The 20881-nt window shown below is 36.2% G+C and overlaps 1 protein-coding gene across 3 annotated transcripts in view; it reads right to left on the bottom strand.

Annotated features, from left to right (window-relative positions):
* Nucleotides 1–2663: 2663 nt before the first annotated feature.
* The window catches only part of LAMA3 (laminin subunit alpha 3), a 231751-nt gene continuing 213533 nt past the window's right edge, over nucleotides 2664–20881 (bottom strand). For 2 of the 3 annotated variants that reach the window (XM_074200327.1, XM_074200329.1), the window contains 11 exons: nucleotides 20084–20220; nucleotides 19160–19291; nucleotides 17669–17828; nucleotides 16424–16593; nucleotides 13401–13593; nucleotides 11338–11481; nucleotides 9178–9337; nucleotides 8941–9071; nucleotides 6298–6391; nucleotides 5182–5301; nucleotides 2665–4182 (listed from right to left, as the gene is read on the bottom strand). In XM_074200327.1, the coding sequence (XP_074056428.1) occupies nucleotides 4037–4182; nucleotides 5182–5301; nucleotides 6298–6391; nucleotides 8941–9071; nucleotides 9178–9337; nucleotides 11338–11481; nucleotides 13401–13593; nucleotides 16424–16593; nucleotides 17669–17828; nucleotides 19160–19291; nucleotides 20084–20220 (1587 nt within the window). In that variant the 3' untranslated portion in view covers nucleotides 2665–4036. Of the gene's footprint in view, nucleotides 4183–5181; nucleotides 5302–6297; nucleotides 6392–8940; nucleotides 9072–9177; nucleotides 9338–11337; nucleotides 11482–13400; nucleotides 13594–16423; nucleotides 16594–17668; nucleotides 17829–19159; nucleotides 19292–20083; nucleotides 20221–20881 lie in introns of all 3 variants that reach the window. The other variant, XM_074200328.1, reaches the window with a different exon arrangement.

Here is a 20881-nt window from a genome sequence, read left to right on the forward strand (position 1 = left end):
ATTAGATGGGAGGAATGATGGATTCCTTTGTGTTCTAGCAACTTTTTCTGGTTCTTCTGGTTCTTTCTCTGCTCATGTTTAAATGGAAACAAGTATTCATTGTGTCCTTCCTACAATCAGGAACTGTGGTTAAGCACTTAAGATATAAATATAAGGAAAAAGGAAGTTTCTGCTCTCAATGAACTTACATTTTGACAATAGAAGACAACTCATTAGGGAAAGTTGCAAAAGGGGGTAAGAGGGAAAAAAATACACTTAGAGACATTGTGATAAAAAAGCACAGCCCAATTTACTATAAATGGGTGGGCACAACTATGAAGAATAAGCTGTGACATGAGGCTTCCCATTAAGCTCAACACTGCCTAGCAAAGCATTTTGATGATGGCTGGACAGAATTTCAAGCTGACATTCTCATTTGTCACCCTTCCACTATGGACTAAGTAAGTTATGGAGTAAGCCCTTAAACAATGAGAATGTGTGTTAGCAGTTGGAACCAGAAATATTTGTTTAAGTTGAAAAAAAGGAGTGGAGTGAAAGGGAGTAGGGAGCAATATTACTTTGGAAGGACCTATTGATACAAAAGGACCTAGCCACTAGTGTCCAACTTAACTCCTTTTTTTTGGCCTAAGCTTGATATTTCCCTTAGAAAGAGAAGCTTCCTTTTTATCTAAGATAGTTTCCCACTCATAAGCATATTTTTTTCTCTCATTAAATTGAAATGAAGAAGTAACTAGACAGATCATCAGCCCTGAGATAGGAGTTCAAATATGACCTCAGATACTTACTAGCTGTGTGATCCTGGGCAAGTTATTTAATCCTGATTGCCTTAAAAAAAACCCAAACTGAAGTGAAATGAAGAAATTTGCATTTTGGTCAATTCCTTTTAAGTTACAGTGGCAAAAGGGGAAGGAACCATAGCCTGGGAAGATCAAGAAGGCCAAAAGCAAAAGAGTTAGAAATTGAAGCTAGAGAAAAAAATCCCATCAGTCTGGGGCTCTGTATTTCCATAAGCAATAAAGATCACATTTTCTCTAAAAAGAGAAAGGGTCGTTGGTACTCTAATATTTTCACGGAATTAAGAGCAGCAACTGAAGCTTCTCTATAGTTCTATAGTGAACTTTATATCCAGAATACTTTCCAAATTGGCAAGTTCTAGAGTCTAGTACTTAGTGAGCTGATGATTAACTCTTGGAATCTTCAGAATTCACAGAATGTTATCTTAGGATTCATAAGTGGATTGGGCACATTAGTTTATTATTGTTGGTTTGTTAAAAGTCATATATATATATACCTGCCAGGAGAAAAATAGTGTTTAATCTAGAACTTCTGAGCATTTCTCTCCCTGAGTAAACTGAATTATTTTTTGTGTTGTCTCCCCCCATTAGAGTGTGACATCCTTGAAAATGCAACCATCTCTGCTTTTCTGTTGGTATCCTCAGTATGATAGCATGATATTTAATATTTTTCATTTATAATCTAAGATCAAGCCTGATTTGTGGAGATGTGATGTAAAAACTTAGATGATAGTTAAAAGTTCTGTATATGTGTGTACAAATATATACATTTACATGTATATGCATATATGAACATGTGTTGGAGAGAGGAATATGTGAATATATGTGTATTAGTGTGTCCATGGGCAAATCTCTGTTTTCTCTGTCCTTTCATCTGTAAAATTAAGGGGCTAGATTAGATGATCTCTAGCGTCCCTTCTAGTTTTAATATTCTTGATTCTATGACTCTCTTCCTTTTCTTTGCAATGGGAATACAATTCTTTTGTTTTTTCTGTTTTCTTTGTTCTTTTCCAGTTTTATTATGGCACCATATAAAATACATGTAGATGGCAGAAATATACCCCTAAATATTTTCATTAAGCTTTTCAATTTCTTCCTTTCAAGTATTTGAAATTCTTTCCCTATTAGTCATTTTAGAAACTACAGATGATATAAAGAAATATCTGGCTTCTGGCACTTTTATTATGTTTTTTTGCTCTTATTTCACACTTATATATTACCCCTTGTCTCAACTGATTCTCATAGCAAACCCTCAAGGAGGACTTTCCCATACTGTAAGTTTTTTTTAAGCTTCCTAAAATATGTGATAGAGAAGCTTTCCTATCTGGAACTCAGCAGCACTTTTAGTTATGGGGAAATAAAGAGGGATGCAGAAAAAAGTTTGGTAACCAAATATATCTCTTCAAAAGAGTAAAGAGCAAACACTGAAAAAGGAAGTGTTATATTCACCTGTAAAAAAGGAGAAAAATTTCTTTTGGGGTGAACGATTTTTTCTGTTAAGCTGGAACTGAAGAAGTAAAGCAACAATTCCCTGGAACTGGGGAGCAGGAGACCAGCCCTGGGGAAAGCAGGACTTGTCAGAAGCAAGAACCTATGGGCTCGTGAGGCTACTGGTGTGGAGTGGCATATCTCTTGGCATACCTCAACTTCCTGGGAGAAGTCTATGTCAGAATACTGCACATGGAAGACAACTTCCTTCTGGAGGAAAAAAAAAGATTCTCATTCTTAGAATTTTAAGATTACATTTGGAAGTTCGAGAGGCTCACTAGAATGATTATAAAACCCCTCCCTTTTGCTACTGAGTTCATATATAAAATATGTATATATATATATATATATAAACAAATATATGTGGGTATGAGCTTGCAACTCTATTTTTTCTTGTGCATCTATACACACATACAAATAAACACATATAAAAACATTTATATATAATGCATATGAATGTACATACCTACATTCATGTGAGTATATATGCCTATGTCCTCCCAACTTTAGAGTCAGTGCTGTACCCACTGGGCCATCTAGCTGCCCAAATATAGCCTCAGATATTTACTAGCTGTTTGACCTTGGGTAAGTCACTTAACCCCGATTATCTTGCATCCAATTATCCTGATTCAGATCTGGTCACTGACACAGATGTCCTCAGAGGAGAGGGTTAGGCTGGTGACTTAACACAGCACCCCATACTCAAAACCAATTCAAGTGCATTCCATGATGTCACCTCCCTGATGTCATGTTTTTCTTCAAGACTGAAAAACAAACATCACACCACACCACATATGTACATGTTTATATATGGAAGGACTAGTGATTTTTATCTTCACAGGAAGTTCCCAATGAGAAATTTCCTCTACCAATATAGAATACACCTTCTCTGTGACTTATACTTTTAGAGTATAACCTTGTTTTGTATCATGGACCACTCCAGCAGTATGGTAAAGCCTAGGACCCCTTCCAAGATTAATGTTTATAAACAAATAGTATTAAAATTTAGTTTATCAATATATTATTAATAATAAGTTCATGGAATCTCAGGTGACAAACTCCTGTCCTAATGAGTCTTACCCATATTTTAAAGTTTTATCCTTAAAGATATTACCCAATTCAGATGCTGCTTCATTTGGAAAACCTCCTCTAGTTTCGCTTGTTGGTAACAACCTTTCCCATTAGACCTCCTTTGCTTTACACCTCCTTAATGTCCTTAGAATTCTGCCTCTAGAGACTCATATTCATGTGTTTGTTTTAGGTAAACTATTGAACAATAAGTATACAAATTAGTACAATTAGTTTTTTTGGTATAATTTTGTATTAACGTTATATAAAACATCAGAAAATTGGAAGGGTATGTTGCTTTTATTTGGCCCCATAAATTATAACTTTGTGTAACACATCCAAAGTTTTACTTTAAAGTGATTCAACTTTCATTTATGTTTTTTTAACAAATAAGAAATTATCTTCTGTATTATAAATATTTTGCTTATCTTTCCAAATAAACATTTTAAAAAATAAAATACATGAATGTCAAAGAATTGTGCAATGTCAATAAGGGAGGAGTACATGGGGCCATCAATAGGCATGAGATCTGCCATTAAGCCACTTTGGACAACATCTTGATTCTGGAATTATTTTGAAAAGACTGGAAAATGTGGGAGTCAGTGAATTCCATGCTTTTCAGGACCTTGGACAGCTCCATTCACCCTGAATTCCAAGTGATTTCTCATGCACGTCACTGGTTAGAGTCAGTGGACAGGACAGCCATTCAGACTGACAGCTCCCCCGACTTCTAAGGCCTTTGTGGCAGAGACAGCTACATTGTTGATTGTCACCTTTTTCAGGCAGCCAAAGAAAGGATTTTGCACAGGAAGTTTCAGTGTTGTCAAGTTGGCTGAGAGAAGAAAGAGACATTTATGAATGATCTGTATGGTTAAAATGATGGTTAGGGCAAACTATATTTTAAAATTTTCTTCAGATTCTTGTAGGAGAAATAAAAACTGAAAAAAGTTCTGTCCCTCTTCTCTCTGACTCTGTAGATTATACCTACACTCATTAGAGTAAATTAAGAGCAAGCTGATTCTTAAAGGTCTTAAAGGAAAAGTAAATCAGAGTTTTATAATTTTTGCCCTAAGCTTAAAGACTACCCTATTTTTGGAGAGAAATAAACTTATCAGGAGATCAGAGAGAGATTTCCAGGTACTTAATATTTATTTTGATAATTTGTGCCATTATTTTCCATCTCACAATCTCAGGAATCAAAGAATCTGAGTTTAAATCCCACAGTTTATATCTACAACTTGCATACTCTGGACCAAGTCATTTCACCTTCCTAGACCTCCATGTCTTCATCTACAAAATGAGAGAGTTGGGGAAGCTATTCTCTGAGGTCCCTTCTAATTTCTAGCTCTCAGAGTTCATGATTCTTGTGTTGCCTAATTTCAGGTTGCCTGAGTCTCCATATCTGACTCCACAATCCTCACCAGCTTGCTAGTGGAGAGTTGATGACAAAGAAGGAAGAACTCCTTTCTTTCACTTCTCTCCTCAATCATCTGTTCTAATCAATATGCTATTTAATTCAGCTTCTTGTGAGTCTCTAAAAGGCACTTAAGGAATTGTCAGAATGAGAAAGGATACAGTAGCAGCAATGGTTTGGTCCAGCAGTAGAAGGGCACCAGCATTATCACCCCGCCTCCCAAAATGAGTCTGTTATACTGGTACTTTGCATCCTCTATTATAGCGACGTCTCAAAACCTCCCAACCCAAGCACTCCTGAGAAAACTAGCATACAGCTCCTCTTGGCATGTAGTCACCAATCCACATAACTAGTAACTACATTTGATGTGATTGTCTGAGAAGGTAAAAGACACTGATCAGTCTGAAGAATAGTCACCTGGGATGCCTCCCAAATACAAAGGCTGCTGGAAGCTGGCTGGCAGGATAGGCAGCTGTCCAGTCTCATGGCTGCTGTCTGTGTCCAGTTCGAGCTGCAGCAAATTCTCCTTTAGAGTGACTGTGTGGAAAATGAAGCCAGTCAGTTACATTCCCTCCCCGTGATGTGATTTCTCCATGTGTGGGTAGCTACTTGAACGAAGATACTAGTTGGCCTGTACATATGTTTATTTATTCTTGCACTGTGGAAACATGGTTTTCAGAAACTGATTCCAAATTTATCCTGACACAGTGTTCAGCTTTGTGTAAGCTGCAGAATCCCATCCTTTTTGGTCTAAGGGTTTGCTTATTTATTTAATTTCCCTAATGGCTGAAAACTGATTCAAAAGGGTTTTTTTTTTTTTTTTTTTTACTTTTCTGGTTAATCCTGAAAGGTAGAATTTTCTTTTAGGTTTTTTCAAGGCAATGGAGTTAAGTGGCTTGCCCAAGGCTACACAGCTAGGTAATTATTAAGTGTCTGAGGCTGGATTTGAACGTGGGTACTCCTGACTCCAGGGCCAGTGCTCTATTCACTGCGCCACTAGCCGCCCCTCAAAAGGTATTTTTTAAAGCAAAAAAGTATACCCCAACAATTAACCTTAGGAACATATAGCTGATTTGGTGTATTTGGGGATGCGCTTTTAATTAGGTGTCAAAAGACGCTCATTATAGCTCCATCTCTATAATTAACTAGCTGTGTAACCATGGACAAGCCTAATTTGTAAAATAAGGATTATAAATCTTGTACTGCCTGCCTTACAAGATTGTAGTGAGTTCACATAAATGTTAGCTGTTCTTTGAATCCATTTGCCAGGTCCAAATATCATATTGATACAATAATAGACAAGGGAAATAGAATTTTCAAGTCATATACACAATTTGGGGACTTAGAATGGATCTATCTTAAAACAGACACCATCTTTAACTTCCTTATTGCTGACAGGAATTGACTTAGTTGGTGGATGTCCTCATTAGTGTTAATTAAAAAAGGTCCTAAATATTTACTTTCTTTAAAAATTGGGAAATAATCCATTTTGAAATGGGAAGGATTTTACCTAGTTAGCATCTACTGCCATACCTGCTACAGAATGCCACTGTCCATCACATAGAGATTGCTTAGGTGTAAGTGATGTCAGCATCTCACCAGCCCCATTGTCCATAGAAGCAGTGACCTGAAATATAAGAACTTTTACCATTAGTTCTTTCAGGAAGAGATGAGACTTTCCTAGTTCTGTTCCTCTTGCCCCATTCATTCCACTGACATTCCTTAGGAACAGTCCAGGTATTGAGCACATGAGAGTGATTACCAAGAATCTATAACTTGGACACACTCCTTGCATTGCATACCTTTAACTGTCCAATGATAAATGAGATGCCTCCAATCCCAAAATATTACCAATGATGCAGAGCAATAATACCATTGCTGTCAAATCTATTAAGATGATGTTTTCATTCACTACTTAAATGTGATTGGTAAATATTAGTGATCAGTAAGTTAGATAAGAGGTCCTTCCTGAATTTACACAAAAGCATAATCTGACTTTGTAACCATCAGCAGATAAGATTGATAGGCAAAAGGTATTGCTGTTTGGGGAATAGGACCTGATGGAAGGGCTAGGCAGCCATAAATATAAGTAAAGATACCATAAGAATATCTTATATTTTTATAGTAGCTTTTCTTTGAGGAAATTTAAAAAAAAAAACCTGCTTTCTGGGCATTACGAATAGCACATCAAACTTCCAAGTAAGGAAAACAGGGGATATATTTACATATTATTTACATAAAATCTTCACATAATTAGATAATATGACCTTTTCTGGCAGTTTTTGAACTGAATAAAACAATGTCATTGTCTTCCTTCAAGAGGAGATTTCTTCATTTTAATTATAGTTCATCCTTTCATATCTAAGAGCTCTCCTAACTGACACAGGCTGCCAAAAAAGGTCACTCATTTCTTTTTCTTTTTTCCTCAATTACATTAAAAATAGTTTTCAACATTGATTCTTTTGTAAGATTTTGAGTTCCACATTTTTCTGCTTCCATCCTTTTCCTCTCCCCTCCCCTGGCGGCAAGTAATCAGATAGAGGTAATATAAAAGTCACTCATTTGTGGGGGAATGAGGGAGCCCCTTATATTTTTGGACAGATATCATTACTGGGACTTTATTCTTTATAGCAATATGTGTTTATGCAGATTCTACCCATTATGCCTAATTTTGCCCTATGTTACCAAATACAGCAAGCCTGATTTTGGGTAACAAAATCCTTGAAGACACTCATAATAATGTCCTTCCTCCCATCAAGCCTTTTTTTCCTCTACCTAGTTCCTTAAACTGATTCCCTTTACTCTGTCACAGTCCACATCCAATTCATTGCCAGATATCGATAGTTCTACCTCCACTAACCCCATCTACTTTTCTACACTCACATGGCTAACACCCTAGTGCAGGCCCCTAATAATAATAACTGGTATTTATATTGTACCTACTGTGCCAGAGACACTAAGCACTTTACAAATATTACCTAATTTGGTCTTCACAACAACCCAGGGAAGGAGGAGTTATTACAGTTGAGGTGAATCACCCAAGTCTACTAACTAGTATCTGAATCTGGATTTGAATGCAGGTCATCCTGGCTCCAGGTCAGCACTCTCTCCTCTCTGCCATCTAGCTGCCCCTATTCCATATACTATTGCATTAGTCTCCTGATTGATTTCCCTCCCTCAACTCTCTTGCTTCTCTAATCCACTCATCTCCACTAAACTGACAAAGTGATATTCCTGAAGAACAGCTGTCTGACTAGAATATTTCCCTCTAAAAGCTTCCATGCCTCCCTTTTGCCTCCAAGATAAAGTAAAAACTCACTTGACTGGAATTTAAAGATCTTCACAACTCTCTATCCATTCTAACTTCCAGATGTTCTGTATTCCAAGCTGACCCACTTATTGTAACTCACACACAGCATTCCATCTCTTGTCTTTGTGCTTTAACATAGGTTGTCCTTCATTTCTGTAACATGTTCTTCCTTCCTTTTACTTGTTAAAATCCCTAACCCTCCCTGCCTCTTGTCCCAAAGCTCAACTCAAATGCTGCATTTTACATGAGGTCAGTCCTTTACTCTGCCAGCTGCTAGTACTCCCTGGAAATTACTTTGCATTCATGTCAGATATACACTTTTAATTTACATACATGTGTATCTTATTACAACTCCCCCACCACATCCAATAAAGCAAGCATATTTCTTGAAAGCAGGGGTTGTTTTGTTTCTGTTCCTGTATTCAGGGATCTGGCACATATCTTGAAAAATGGGGTGCTTAAAAAAGTTTGTGGACTGATAAGTTGCTCCTATTGTATGTTGGTTACTGTTCACTGGAGCGTCTCCAACTGATCAGTGGTGTGTGGTTCCCAGAACTGAACCCAAGAGCAGTGGGGGGTGATTTTTGAGTAAGGATATGATAAAGTTCAAGCAGTTCATGAGCAGGTTCATCTCACTGACTCTTATTCAAGAGTTATAAAGGGATTATCATTCCCACTTCACAGATGAGGAAGTGTAGTACATGAATATTAAATGATTTAATAAAGATAAAGTTGCTCCCTAAACTCCAGAGCTATTACTTTATCCTCTCCCATACACTTGTCAATCATAGCTTTTGAAAATGGGCTACAGCATTATCTATGTGTTCTTCCTATTTCAATAGAATGGAAATAAAGCTATCACTCACCTTTCCTTCCTCCATATAAACACTTAATTGCTTCCCAGGTTGTCTTCCAAAATGCATTAGGATTCCAGTAAGACTTCTGGGACGAATGCTGAAAATTATTTTAAATTCCTTTTCCTGCATCCAGGAGTCATCTTTTAAAAAGAAAAATAGTTAGATCTGTTTTTCAAAATGCTCAAATAAAAAAAAGGGAGTGAACTCAAGACTCAGAGACAGAAATTCCATGCAGGTGTTCCTTACCAAAGCTGATGTGCCCGCCTTCTTGAGAGAAATACACTCCTTTTTCGAGAGGGCCATCCAAACAGGGGGTTACCCCAAAGTTTTGAGACGGGGTATCCAAAATCTTTCCATCCAATTGAAAGTTCCTTAGGCATCCCATAAAACTGCTTTTGGGGAGGCTCTGCAAATGTTTGGAGAAAAAAAAGGACTTTAATTATAGAAAATGAACAGGTTTAAATAATAAATGTACATTACAATGTATGTACAGCAAGGGGAAGGCCAAGGATGGCTTATTAGCAAATAAGCTATGGTTGAATTTGATTGGGTTGGGTTGTCTATCCCTTGTCCTTTTATATATACACACACACACACATATATGTATATATATGTATATACACATATATGTATATATGTATATGTATATATATCATGTGTGTACATGTATATAGACATATATGTATATGAAATTCATGTGTACACTACAATATCATATACATCACAACATACTAGGTTACACACATATGCATAAATTTATGTTCCTACATGTAGAACATATATATTTAGAGATATATATTCTATTATACTATAGTTATATAATAATAACACTGTAACTATATAATATATATTATAGAGTATAGAGTATAGTATATTATATACTAATATATACTATATATCATATATAATATACTATATACTAATATATACTATATATAACATACTATATATACTATATATAGTATATATATACTATATGCATATATATACCATATACTATATATACTATATATACTATAATATATATATATACACATAATATTTAGAAACACAAGTACATTTATACAACTGTATGTATATTTCTCTATGTATGCCCGTCTAAATATATAAACACAACAGAAAGGTGAGATGTTCAGCAGGAGAGATTTCTGTTCTACATTTCTCACACCTGCCCTTCACTCTCTTGAAGGTATAAGACATATTCCAGATTTTTTCCCAATTGAGTTAGAATTTAATGGAAGGCAATTCTAGTATATGAAAAGGGGCCAGTGAATCATCAAGATCTAAAAATATGACCAAGTGGAAAGTTGCTAACCACATCATCAAATACATCAAGTCCCAATACTTCATAAATGTTCTACAATTAAATTAGAAGGCAAGTGAGGATGTTATGCACCACTGGGATAGTTTAAATTATTAAAAAACACTCATTAGACACAGTGGGTGCCTGTTGTGAAGAGTGCTAAATGCAATTTACAGACATTCACTGGCACTAACCCTATTTTTGAAATGAGGTCAACAAGTAATATGCATCTTGTGAAAGATGCAATGATCCATTTTAAAAAGATTTAATTAATAAATAATCAAATCAGAATGGGCTAAATTAAAGAGGAGTGAATGATCTGAGAAATACATTGTTTGTATCTTCACCCAGAATACGTATTAGCTAAAAGTTGAACTAGATGGAACAATCATTCAGTCAGATGAGATATCACAGAAGATATGAGATTTGAAAGGCTACCCATTATAGAAGTTCTTTAAGCAGAGGTTCAAGGATGCCACATTGGAAGAGGGTTGTGTTACAGAGCAGATTCTCCTTTAGGTTTGGTCATGACTCTAAGTCCCTTCCTACTCTGAAAGTCTGCAGCAATTTGGTATCAACTTCAGAGAAAAGATGTGCTGTATTAGTAAGCACAGACAATTGTTTTCAATTCATATGGCATTGAAAAAAATGTTCTATGACTTAACATCACTCATTGAAACAAAGTCTATGTTTCAGATTCATCAGGATTCAGATTTCTTGTGGTTGACCACAATTTAAAATTACGTAATTATGATCCCCTTTGGTTAACTATAAAACTCAGTAATCAAGGGTCCCAAGGTGTCCCAGAATGATGTGCTGAACTAATGCTTTGAACAAGCTATAAAGAAATCTTTATTCTGATCCTACATATCCTGGTATGAAGACTATAAGAATTTCAGCTATCATGGCTGTCAGAGAGATTGGTCTTTGTAGATTCACTCTGATGGGCTTGTGAGTATCTTAGGAATGCAGAGAACTGAAGAAAGAACTTTTCTGGGAGTAAAGTTTGGAGCTTATGGGAATTAAGTAATTTTTTAAACCCAGTAATCTAAAAGTAAGATATTATATATCATGGTTATGGTTATAATTTTTACAGTGCTCACCTTCAGTTTCATCCGAGGAGAGGCCCCAAGGTAGATCAGTGGTGGTTTGACAGGAAAGATAAAATTTTCAGCCAAGCTTCCCTCCTGGGCCTTTAGACCATCTATGACAAAACGAACTTTCCTTCCCTCATGCCCAAACATGACCTTGCAAAGAAAGAAAACATTCAGATTTAGGTACCTTTTTGACTGGGCAGCTGGAGTTGATCTCCAACTAGTTATTAGATCAAAAAGAAAAACAAAAACCTGACTTTGGTGGCACTTTATATACTTCACTGGTGGAACTTGCCCATATCCTCACAAGTCCATCACTATCAAAGTCATGACTCAAGTCCCAGGTTCCTATGACAGCTTTGATCACTTTTCATTCTGTCACATTCTAAGGACATCATGCTTTCTTGTAAAAGAAACAATGGGGCATGAAAATTGAGATGGATGGCAGGACACCTGACTTTAGCCTCAATTGACACCAACTAGCCAGTCATTAAACCTCTCTGGGTTTTAGTTTCATCTTCACAAAGAAGAGAGCATTGAAGTAGATGGTGTCTCTCTGGGTATGCTGGCAAATTAAGTGGTGCTTTACCCCTCAAAAACTTTTAAATTTAATCTGCATTATTAACATTTCCCCCTTTTTTCTCCATCACTTTCTTAAGCCTAGACAATCAACAAAACAATAAATCAAGGCCAAATTTATAGTGTTAGCTGCTTTCTGAGGAATAAATGTTCCCACTAAAAATATAATAGTTGGCTCTCCTAAATTGGTTTGAATTGGCTCTGGGGCACTGCCATTAACATTTTATACAACCAGAAAGCCAGGGAAAAGTTATGCAGTAAATGAGAGCTTTACACAGTAAATGAGATTTTGAAAGCTGTTTGAATGGGGGAGAACACTTTAGGCATAAAAGGGGTACAATTAGATAGAGTATTATGTTAGTTTGCTTGGATGAAGGCAAATAAGTGAGCTTAGAGAAACTACAGTAGGAAGAGTACTAGAAGTGAATTTAAGATAATGATAATTTGGCATCAAGGATAGAGGCCAGGTTTGTAATCTGGAACATCTTAGTTCAAATCATACTACTGATACTAGCTAGCTATCTGAGCACTAGTAAATCACTTAATCTTCTTAAACTACACTTTTGTCACCTAGGAAAGGAGGGGACCAAACTAGATAATCTCTGAGGGCCCCCTCTAGCTCTAGATCTATAAGCTTATGATGTCATACTTATTAACTATGTGACTAGAGGCAAAGAACTAATCTCTGAGACTTTGTTTACTCATCTGTAAAAATTAGGCAAACAAGGTCTTAGTATCTACCTCTTAGTGTGGCTTTAAAACAAGTTAATTTATGTAAAACAACTTTGTAAAACTTAAAAGTGCTATATGAATACCAGGTATTAATATTATTAATAAGGATGTTTGTCCTTCATTTTTGAAGACAAGGACATTAGGGAGGTGATGCCATGACAAATTCATGAATTGTATTTGAGTGAAAGGGTGCTGTGCTAAGTCACCAGCCTCACTTTCTCCTGCAGAGACATCTAGGTCAGTGACCAGATATGAATCAGAACTATCAGAGATGGTCCTGAATTCAAGGCAGTCAAGGTTAAGTGACTTGACCAAGGTCACATAGCTAGTAAGTGTCAAGGGTCTGAGGCTAGATTTGAACTCAAGTTTCATGACTTCTATCTACTATACCACCTATTATTATACCCTGGGTAAAAGAAAGGAAGGTATGATAACACAGATAGGCTTAGTCAAAATCTTTGGGAGAATAAAAAAGTTCCCCCATTTTGGAGACTGTTATATTTTATTTTTATAAGCTTTTCGGTATCTGAAAAAAGTTGCGTAGATGCAATGTGTTAAATATTTCAAACAATGTATAAAGGGTATAATATTGCCTCTAATTGGTTCTCATCAGCTTCAAGCACAGGATCTATACCTAGGGGTGAAGATACTGGCCTTATTTTTCTTTTTAAAGCACATTGGGTTGTGAAGGGTGATGTCCAACCTTTTTTCAATGGTTTGGTTTCAATGGTTGAACTTTCCATAGTTTAAGCAGTTCTTACCGTGTGCCACTTCCCATCATTGAATTTCTCTTTGGTTTTCAGTCTTAATTTCTTTCCTTCTGCCCTCAGCAAAAAGACAAGGCGTCCCTTTGAAGTATAAAACATCATTGAGGAGTTCTTATTTCCAACAAAAAACACCAGTCCTGAACCAGTGGAAGTTGTCTTTATATCCACAGCAAACTGTGATCTGAAACTGAAGGAGACAAAGAGTCAAAGACTAAGAATGAAGTCTTTTACTTTCATTCATAATTGTAGAACAACAAGAGAACAAAGGGGAGGCCAGAAAGAAGCACAGAGAAGTAGAATAACTTACAAAGTGATCATATACCTAAAAAAAAGGAAATCAAGCTATATATAACAGAGGTCTCTAATTTCATATACAATTTTCTTTTTTATTCTGTTCAACTATATGTGTGCAAGTACTCATTTTATTTGACATTTGCTAAATTTAGAATGAAAAGAAATTTTGTTAAAAAATTAATTTGGGGGCAGCTGAGTAGTACAGTGGATAAAGCACCAACCCTGGAGTCAAGAGGACCTAGTTCAAATCCAGATTCAGACACTTAATACTTACTTAGCTAAGTGACCTTGGGCAAGTCACTTAACTCCATTGCCTTGCAAAAACCAAAGAATAAAAATAAAAAAAATAAAAAAATATTAATTTGTATAATGTTTCAGGAAAATGAGATCCAGGGAGAAGAGACTTGCCCCAGGTCATGCATCTTACTCTTCTCATATTTTGGGGGGTCACTATAGAGTAACTCTTCTTAGTTATGCTGTTACATACTTGTTCTCCTACAAGTTACCATGAAATTTTGTGGTGAGATTTTAGCTGGCCGCATAATTAATTGTATGTTGAATAGCAAGGTGGTATTTTTATGCTTCTATATATATATTTTACCTTTTATATATGCTCACTGAAAGGTGAGTGATAAGAGGCAGGCAATTATTTCCCTCTATAAAAATATGAAAATAATTAGTAATTATACAGCAATTTCAGGGTTTCATAGTGCTTTAAAATATTATGTGATTTTTATCTTCAAAATAATTCCAGGAAGTATGTGCTTTTATGATTCTTGTCTTGTAGATGAGGAGATTAGGCAAAGGCACTAGGTAGTACAATGGATAGATCCCTGAGCTTGGAGTCAAGAAGAGACTCATCTTTATGAGTTCAGATCTTGCCTCAGACACTTACTAGCTGGGTGACCCTAGGCAAGTCACTTGACCCAGTCTGTCTCAATTTCCTCTGCTGGAAAAGGAACCAATCCAGCAACCTTGTCAAGTGGGTAAACCCCAAATGTGGTCACAAAGAGTAAAACACAACTGAAATGATTGAATAACAAAGAGATGAAGAATTCGAGATGAATAGAAGTTAAGTGACTTGCCCAGGATTATACAACCAGCAAGAGTCCTGAGGCCAGATTTATGCTCAGATCTTCGGGAACTCAAGAGACTTTGGAAATGTGTAGATGAATACTATAAAATTGAGCTTTATCGCATCTATGGATGAACATCAGATATAAAATGTGTTTGGTAGAAAAGTTGTATCGTGAAGTAACTTTCTGCTTTCAAGGACTGGCTAATGTTTGGGAAAGTAAGTAACAGATCCAAATATCCAAGATGTTATATTCTGTGCCATAGTTACAGTTCTCATTAAGGCAAATAATGATCATCAGTGGTCCTTATTTCACTGAAGGAAGATACCAGAGAGAAAACTGTGTGATAGCTAAACGTTTTTCACCCAAGTTTCCTAAGGGCTAAACTAATTATATGGCATATCAGATGAGAGTCAGGAGAGAACTCTGAAAGAGCCTGATTCTAAGAATGAGAGCCATAAAATACCAAAAAAAAACCCCACAAAAAAACCCAAACCCAAAACAAAACCCTTGCATCTTCCTAAAAGGTAAATTACAAAGGAGCAGTGTTGATATTTGGAGCTAAAGAATTTTTTACAGGTAGATCCACTGAAGGCAAATTGAAAATCCCTCTCTATATTTCATTGAGCTGCTTCTTTTATTTTATAACTTTAGGAGAAGATTAACAGGGAAGACAAAGATCTGACAAGCTCCTTATAATGATAGCTCACATTTGTGTTTTTTGGTTTACCAGGAACTTTCCACATAATATCCTAGTACTTAGTATTTGTTAAGGATATGAACTCTCACATTGTTACTTAGCTGTCTGACCTTGGGCAAGTCGCAATTACCCTATCTATAAAATGGGGATAAAAATACTGAACCTTTCTATGTCATCAGTTTGTTGTATTTGTAAAGTGTTTCATGGATCTTAAAAATGTTATTTTTGTTGTTGAGTCACCTCAGTTGTATTTGACTCTTCATGGCCCCATTTGGGTTTTTTTTGGTAAAGGTGATAGAAGTAGAGTTTGCTATTTCCTTCTCTGACTTATTTTATAGATGAAGAAACTGAGGTCAAAAGGGTTAAATGACTTGCTCAGGGTCACACAGCTACCAAGTGTCTTGGAGTCAGATTTGAACTCAGAAAGAGGAGTTTTCTAGTTACAAGCCCAATACTCTATGTACAACTCCACTTAGATGATATGTACTTTCTCAGAAGCAAATAGAAATTTAGGAACGAAATAACCCAATTATTTTTAGATCATTTTTGTTTCTAAACTGGAAATAGGGGTCAAAGTCAGCCTCTGTACAGAATGTTAACATGCCTTTATTTCAAATATGAGAAACTTATTGTAGTTTTTCTTGCCTTTTGCCCTTTGCAGATTCTCAGCTCATTAGCCAAATAGTTGATCTCTGCCATAGAATGTAAGCTTTTTGAAGGCAAGGGTTTGTCTCTTTTTTTTTTGTAACCCTTGATGCACAGTGCTTAATAAATACTTGTTAGTCGATTAAAGAACCAGGTCCCTTTTCTTTCCTTTTCATTAAATAATTCTGAAGAGTCTTCTCTATTCTCCCATTTTAGGATTTTAAGAATCATGGTTAAGTACCTGAATTGAATGAATTGAGTAGACTATAATAACACAAAATTTCAAACCATTATACCAATACCTGTCTTTCAGCATCTCCTTAGGAAGTGTGTACACCAAGTGACTGGTGGGACTGTCCCCAAACTGATAAATTCCTTTAGAAGCTTGGGACTGAGACAACTCAGGGCATTGCTGGGGATGTGTCTGAACTTCTTTCTTCATCAGGGAGGCAGGACGCATATCTCCTTGTAGCTGCTCAAAAGGATGGGGGGGGGGGGATGTTAGAAATTACTATTAAGGCAAGATAGATCCTGGAGCTTCACATTTATTTAGTCATGATTTTCTCATATGCTACCCAGTGATCCTTTCTTTTCTCTTTATATCTCTCTCTAGGGGAAAATTTTAATAAATGAAGACTCCAAGTGATGAGAATATTGTGACTTAACAAAAGGCATTCAGGAAAGCGAGGATGACCATACTAGAATTAGAATTTCCCCAAACCCTTGGGCTTCTGGACTGTCATCCAGCACACTAAGTCATGCTCCCTTTTTAAAGATATATTTATAGCATAGAGTTAAAATCACAGCTATTGGGACTTGTTGGTATTCTCTGCCACCTGACTTCTCTCTTTTTCTATTAAAGGCATTGCCCTTCTCCTAGTCATCAAGATGCCAAAATGCAGTCAATCTGGATCCTTCATTCTCTCTCCCTCTCCCTCTCCCCTCTCCTCTCCCTCCCTCTCCTCCCCCTCCTCTCCTTCCTTTCCCTCTCCCTCCCCTCCCTCTCTTTCTATCTTTGTTTTTGTCTCTGTCTCTGTCTCTATCTGTCTCTGTCTCTATCCTGTCTGTCTTTCTATATTATCTGTCTGAGTCTCCTCTCTCTTCCATTCAGGAGCCCAGCCCAGTGAATCTTCCCACTTCTTCTCCCCTGCCCAAGTTGATATAATAACAATATGGCTAATGCTGTAAAACTAACAATAATCCAGGCACCCGTTTAGAAAGCTCTATTGCCCAGCACTTTCTTCATGATGATCTAATTTACAGATGAGGAAACTGAAGTTTCCTCAACCAAATCCCATTTAACTCTCCATTAAAAGGGATGTGATTGACTTAAGGTCACATAATTAAGCTGGGACTATAACCCATTAACTAAAATCATAATCCAGTCCTGGGTCCACTCTGAGGTTTTCCATCTTTTCCTGGGGCATAAAGTAGGTCACTGACTTTTCAGTCTTTGTTAGCATCTAGGCAATAGATGAGAACACTTGAATTTGTAGCAGAAGAAATCTGTGGATACAGAGAGCCAGGTTGATGGCTGTGACACATACCCTATCAATGTTGAATGTCCTGGGTGTGCTGATCTTCATTGAGTTTTTCAGCAGCATTAGAAAAGGTGGCTTATTTAAGTTGCAGATTCCTAGAGATACCTTCTCCTTTTCCTTCCGAGTATGGCTGACTAAATTGAGAACCTCAGGACTCTCTGCTAACCTGGAACAAAAGAGGAAGAAAGGGACAAATTTCTAGATCACCTCAGACAGCTCCTACATACAAACTACCAGATATATTACTCCAAAGGTACATTCTTGACCTATTTTTGATGATGACTGTCTGGTGAAGACTATGAACCTATTCTGAAAATATTGGTTTTTAATATATAAAATAAAATAAGTAGAATTATAAAGGAAATCACTTAAGTTGAAATATAATTATCAAAATGATTACAAAAAATTTATGGATTCCATCCCTACTCCACCCAGTTTTATTTAGGAACTTAATCTCCAGAGGTATTTTGCTTCAAAAATATTCAGTTTTACACAAAAGTCAATTTAATGTGTTATGTATTTGAGGTGTAGAACCCAACTGTTATTGTTTGGTTGTTGTACCTGACTCCTCATAAACCCATGGAAAAGATACTAGAGAGGTTTGTATTTCTTTTTCTAGTATATCCCAATATTACAGATGAGGAATAGAGGCAAATAGGGGTTATATGACTTGGTTAGGATCACATAGCTGGTAAGTGTCTGAGGTTAAATTTGAGCTTAGATCTCCTGACTCCAGACCCAGTGCTCTATCTACTGTACCATCCAACTGCCCCAAGAAACTAACTACTTCTTTTAAAAAATTGTTTTTGGGAAATTGCTTTTAGAGTTTGAAGAATATATCTGCATTTCTCCACCCTGCTTTCCCATCCTCATTCTATTCCTTGACAATCAAGGAGATTAAAGTTCATTGCATTAGATTGTGATTGGAGGATATTTCATCTCTCTCCTTTTCTTCTTTTCTTTACTTTACCACCACTCACACTACAAGCAGCCCTCATCTTCTCTATATCACTTTCACCAATGAGCACTGAGATGCTGGGGGAGCATGGTAAGAGCTGAAGAGAAGGGAAGTCTTAGGAAGAGTGGGCTCTCAAGAAAGAGGTACAAGAGAAGGCCCTTATTCTTTAGAAAGGAAATAAAGTCATGAAGAGCATCAAAGAACAAAACAGAGTCCATTCAAGGAACACCTGACACACTAAAGTCAGGAATATATATCTCCTGAAAAAATTCACTGCAAGTTTATTGCATATATACATTTTTCAAACATTTGTATAGATTATAAACAAAGGTATTTTAGAAGTTTGGATGTTAAGACAGTAATTCAGAAGCCCATATTTAAAATTCTGGTTCTGTAAATATGTCTAATCACCTAGAGACAAAGAAATTCTTTATATATCAAAAGAAAAATAAAATCTAAGTCATTTCTATGAAAGTTAATGTGAGCAATATCATTTTGTTACTTATTCAATGATTTAAAATTAAAAGAAAACCACATACCGCTGGAAAAATACATTCGTGATACATCCTTCAAAATCACTCCCACCAAAGCGTAGGGATTGCTGTGAGTCTGGGTATATTCGTAAACTTTGGCTGCCTCTTAAAGACATATCATCAATCAGAAGCCTTAATCTGGGAAGATAAGAAAGATAATGAGGAAGAGGAAGATGATGATGATATCTAATATTTATATGGCAACGTGCTATACAACATGCTAGGTACAATTGCTTGACAAATATTATTTCATTTGATCCTTGAAACAACTCTTGGAGATAGATGATAGTATCATCTCTATTTTGCAGGTGAGGAATCTGAGGCAAGTAGAGGTTAAATGACTTACCCAAGGTCATTCAACTAGTCTGTTTCTGAGACTGGATTTGCACTAAGATTTTACTGGTTTCAGACTTGCCTAGCCACTGTGATAGCCAGCTGTCCCAATGCAAATGAAATGTGACAGAGAAGAAACTGAGCCAATATACTGATTTTATTTAACATATTCGGATTCTTTACAGAAAATAGCCTAGTAATCAGTCCATTCTATGACTTTTGTCGCTGTTATTTTTTTCTTTATGAGGAAATTAATACATAAAATGGAGGAAACATCTGTATTCTGAAGCAAAGTTGTGGCAGAATCAAAAATAGTATGTCTTTTAAAGGGATAGTGACTAGAGTTGTGATTTAATTGATATAGGGAATACCCCAGTAAGGAAATTCCTTTTACCATTACACATTGGCACATTCTTTATAACAGATGATGAGAGTTATCTAGAATATAGACAGACTGAGTGATCTGCCCAAGGTCACCCATTTTTCATTTTCTAAGGAGTGAAAGGTTCACATTTTATTTAAAGGAGAATCTACACTGATAAAGATCAAAGATATTTTGAAATCTTTTTCTCTAAGCACAAATGCATGTGGACTTACCCAGTATCATCTTTTATTACAGACACATAATGCAGTAAACCATCCATATACGTCTGGGGAGATTTCAGAATGCTGCCATGATCCCTAGAGCTTAATTCAATGTGGCCATCTTCCAAAGAAATTTGTAGGCTATATGGCTGAAAAACATACAAAACCCCATACAATGACCAATGAAATGAGTTTTCATTTAAATATGAATAATATTTCACATACCACACTTATAATTAAAATCTTGTCTAGGAAAACTTGTAAAATGTTAATTGATTGCTTGGGCTTTCCCCCCAGAGTCAATTTTAAAGATAAGCTCCATAGATTTAAAGATAGTTAATTATTCCTCTACTTTACCCATCACAAAAGATCTAGCATTTCTAATCTTGTATATCCACAGGAATCACTACTTTTAAAGGGATGTTGGCAAGGTTTGGGGATACAGAGGCCAGAAGAAGCTTAAGCAACGATTTCAGAAATCAGCAAAGCACTGGGCAGGCCCCGCGGTTAGGGTTATGAGGATAAAACAAAAAGCAGTTCTTGCCTTCAAGTAACAAGAATGACCAAAAGAAGTAGGGGAACTACACAAGGAGCAGCTGTCTCCTCCTAATTTAGTCTTGACAGCTCCCCAGGGAAATTTTATAAAAAAATGCTAGGACTTTATAAAAGTTCATGATATATAAAGCTTCACAGAACAAACTTACACATTTATTTCAACTATGTCAATCAATTATCAGAGAATCAATAAAATTTAAGTTGACTGCTACATGCTAGGTGCTGGGCCTAAGCACTGGTTATATTAAAAAGAGG

Source organism: Macrotis lagotis, chromosome X (assembly GCF_037893015.1).
Source record: "Macrotis lagotis isolate mMagLag1 chromosome X, bilby.v1.9.chrom.fasta, whole genome shotgun sequence".
Taxonomy (NCBI): Eukaryota; Metazoa; Chordata; class Mammalia; order Peramelemorphia; family Peramelidae; genus Macrotis; species Macrotis lagotis.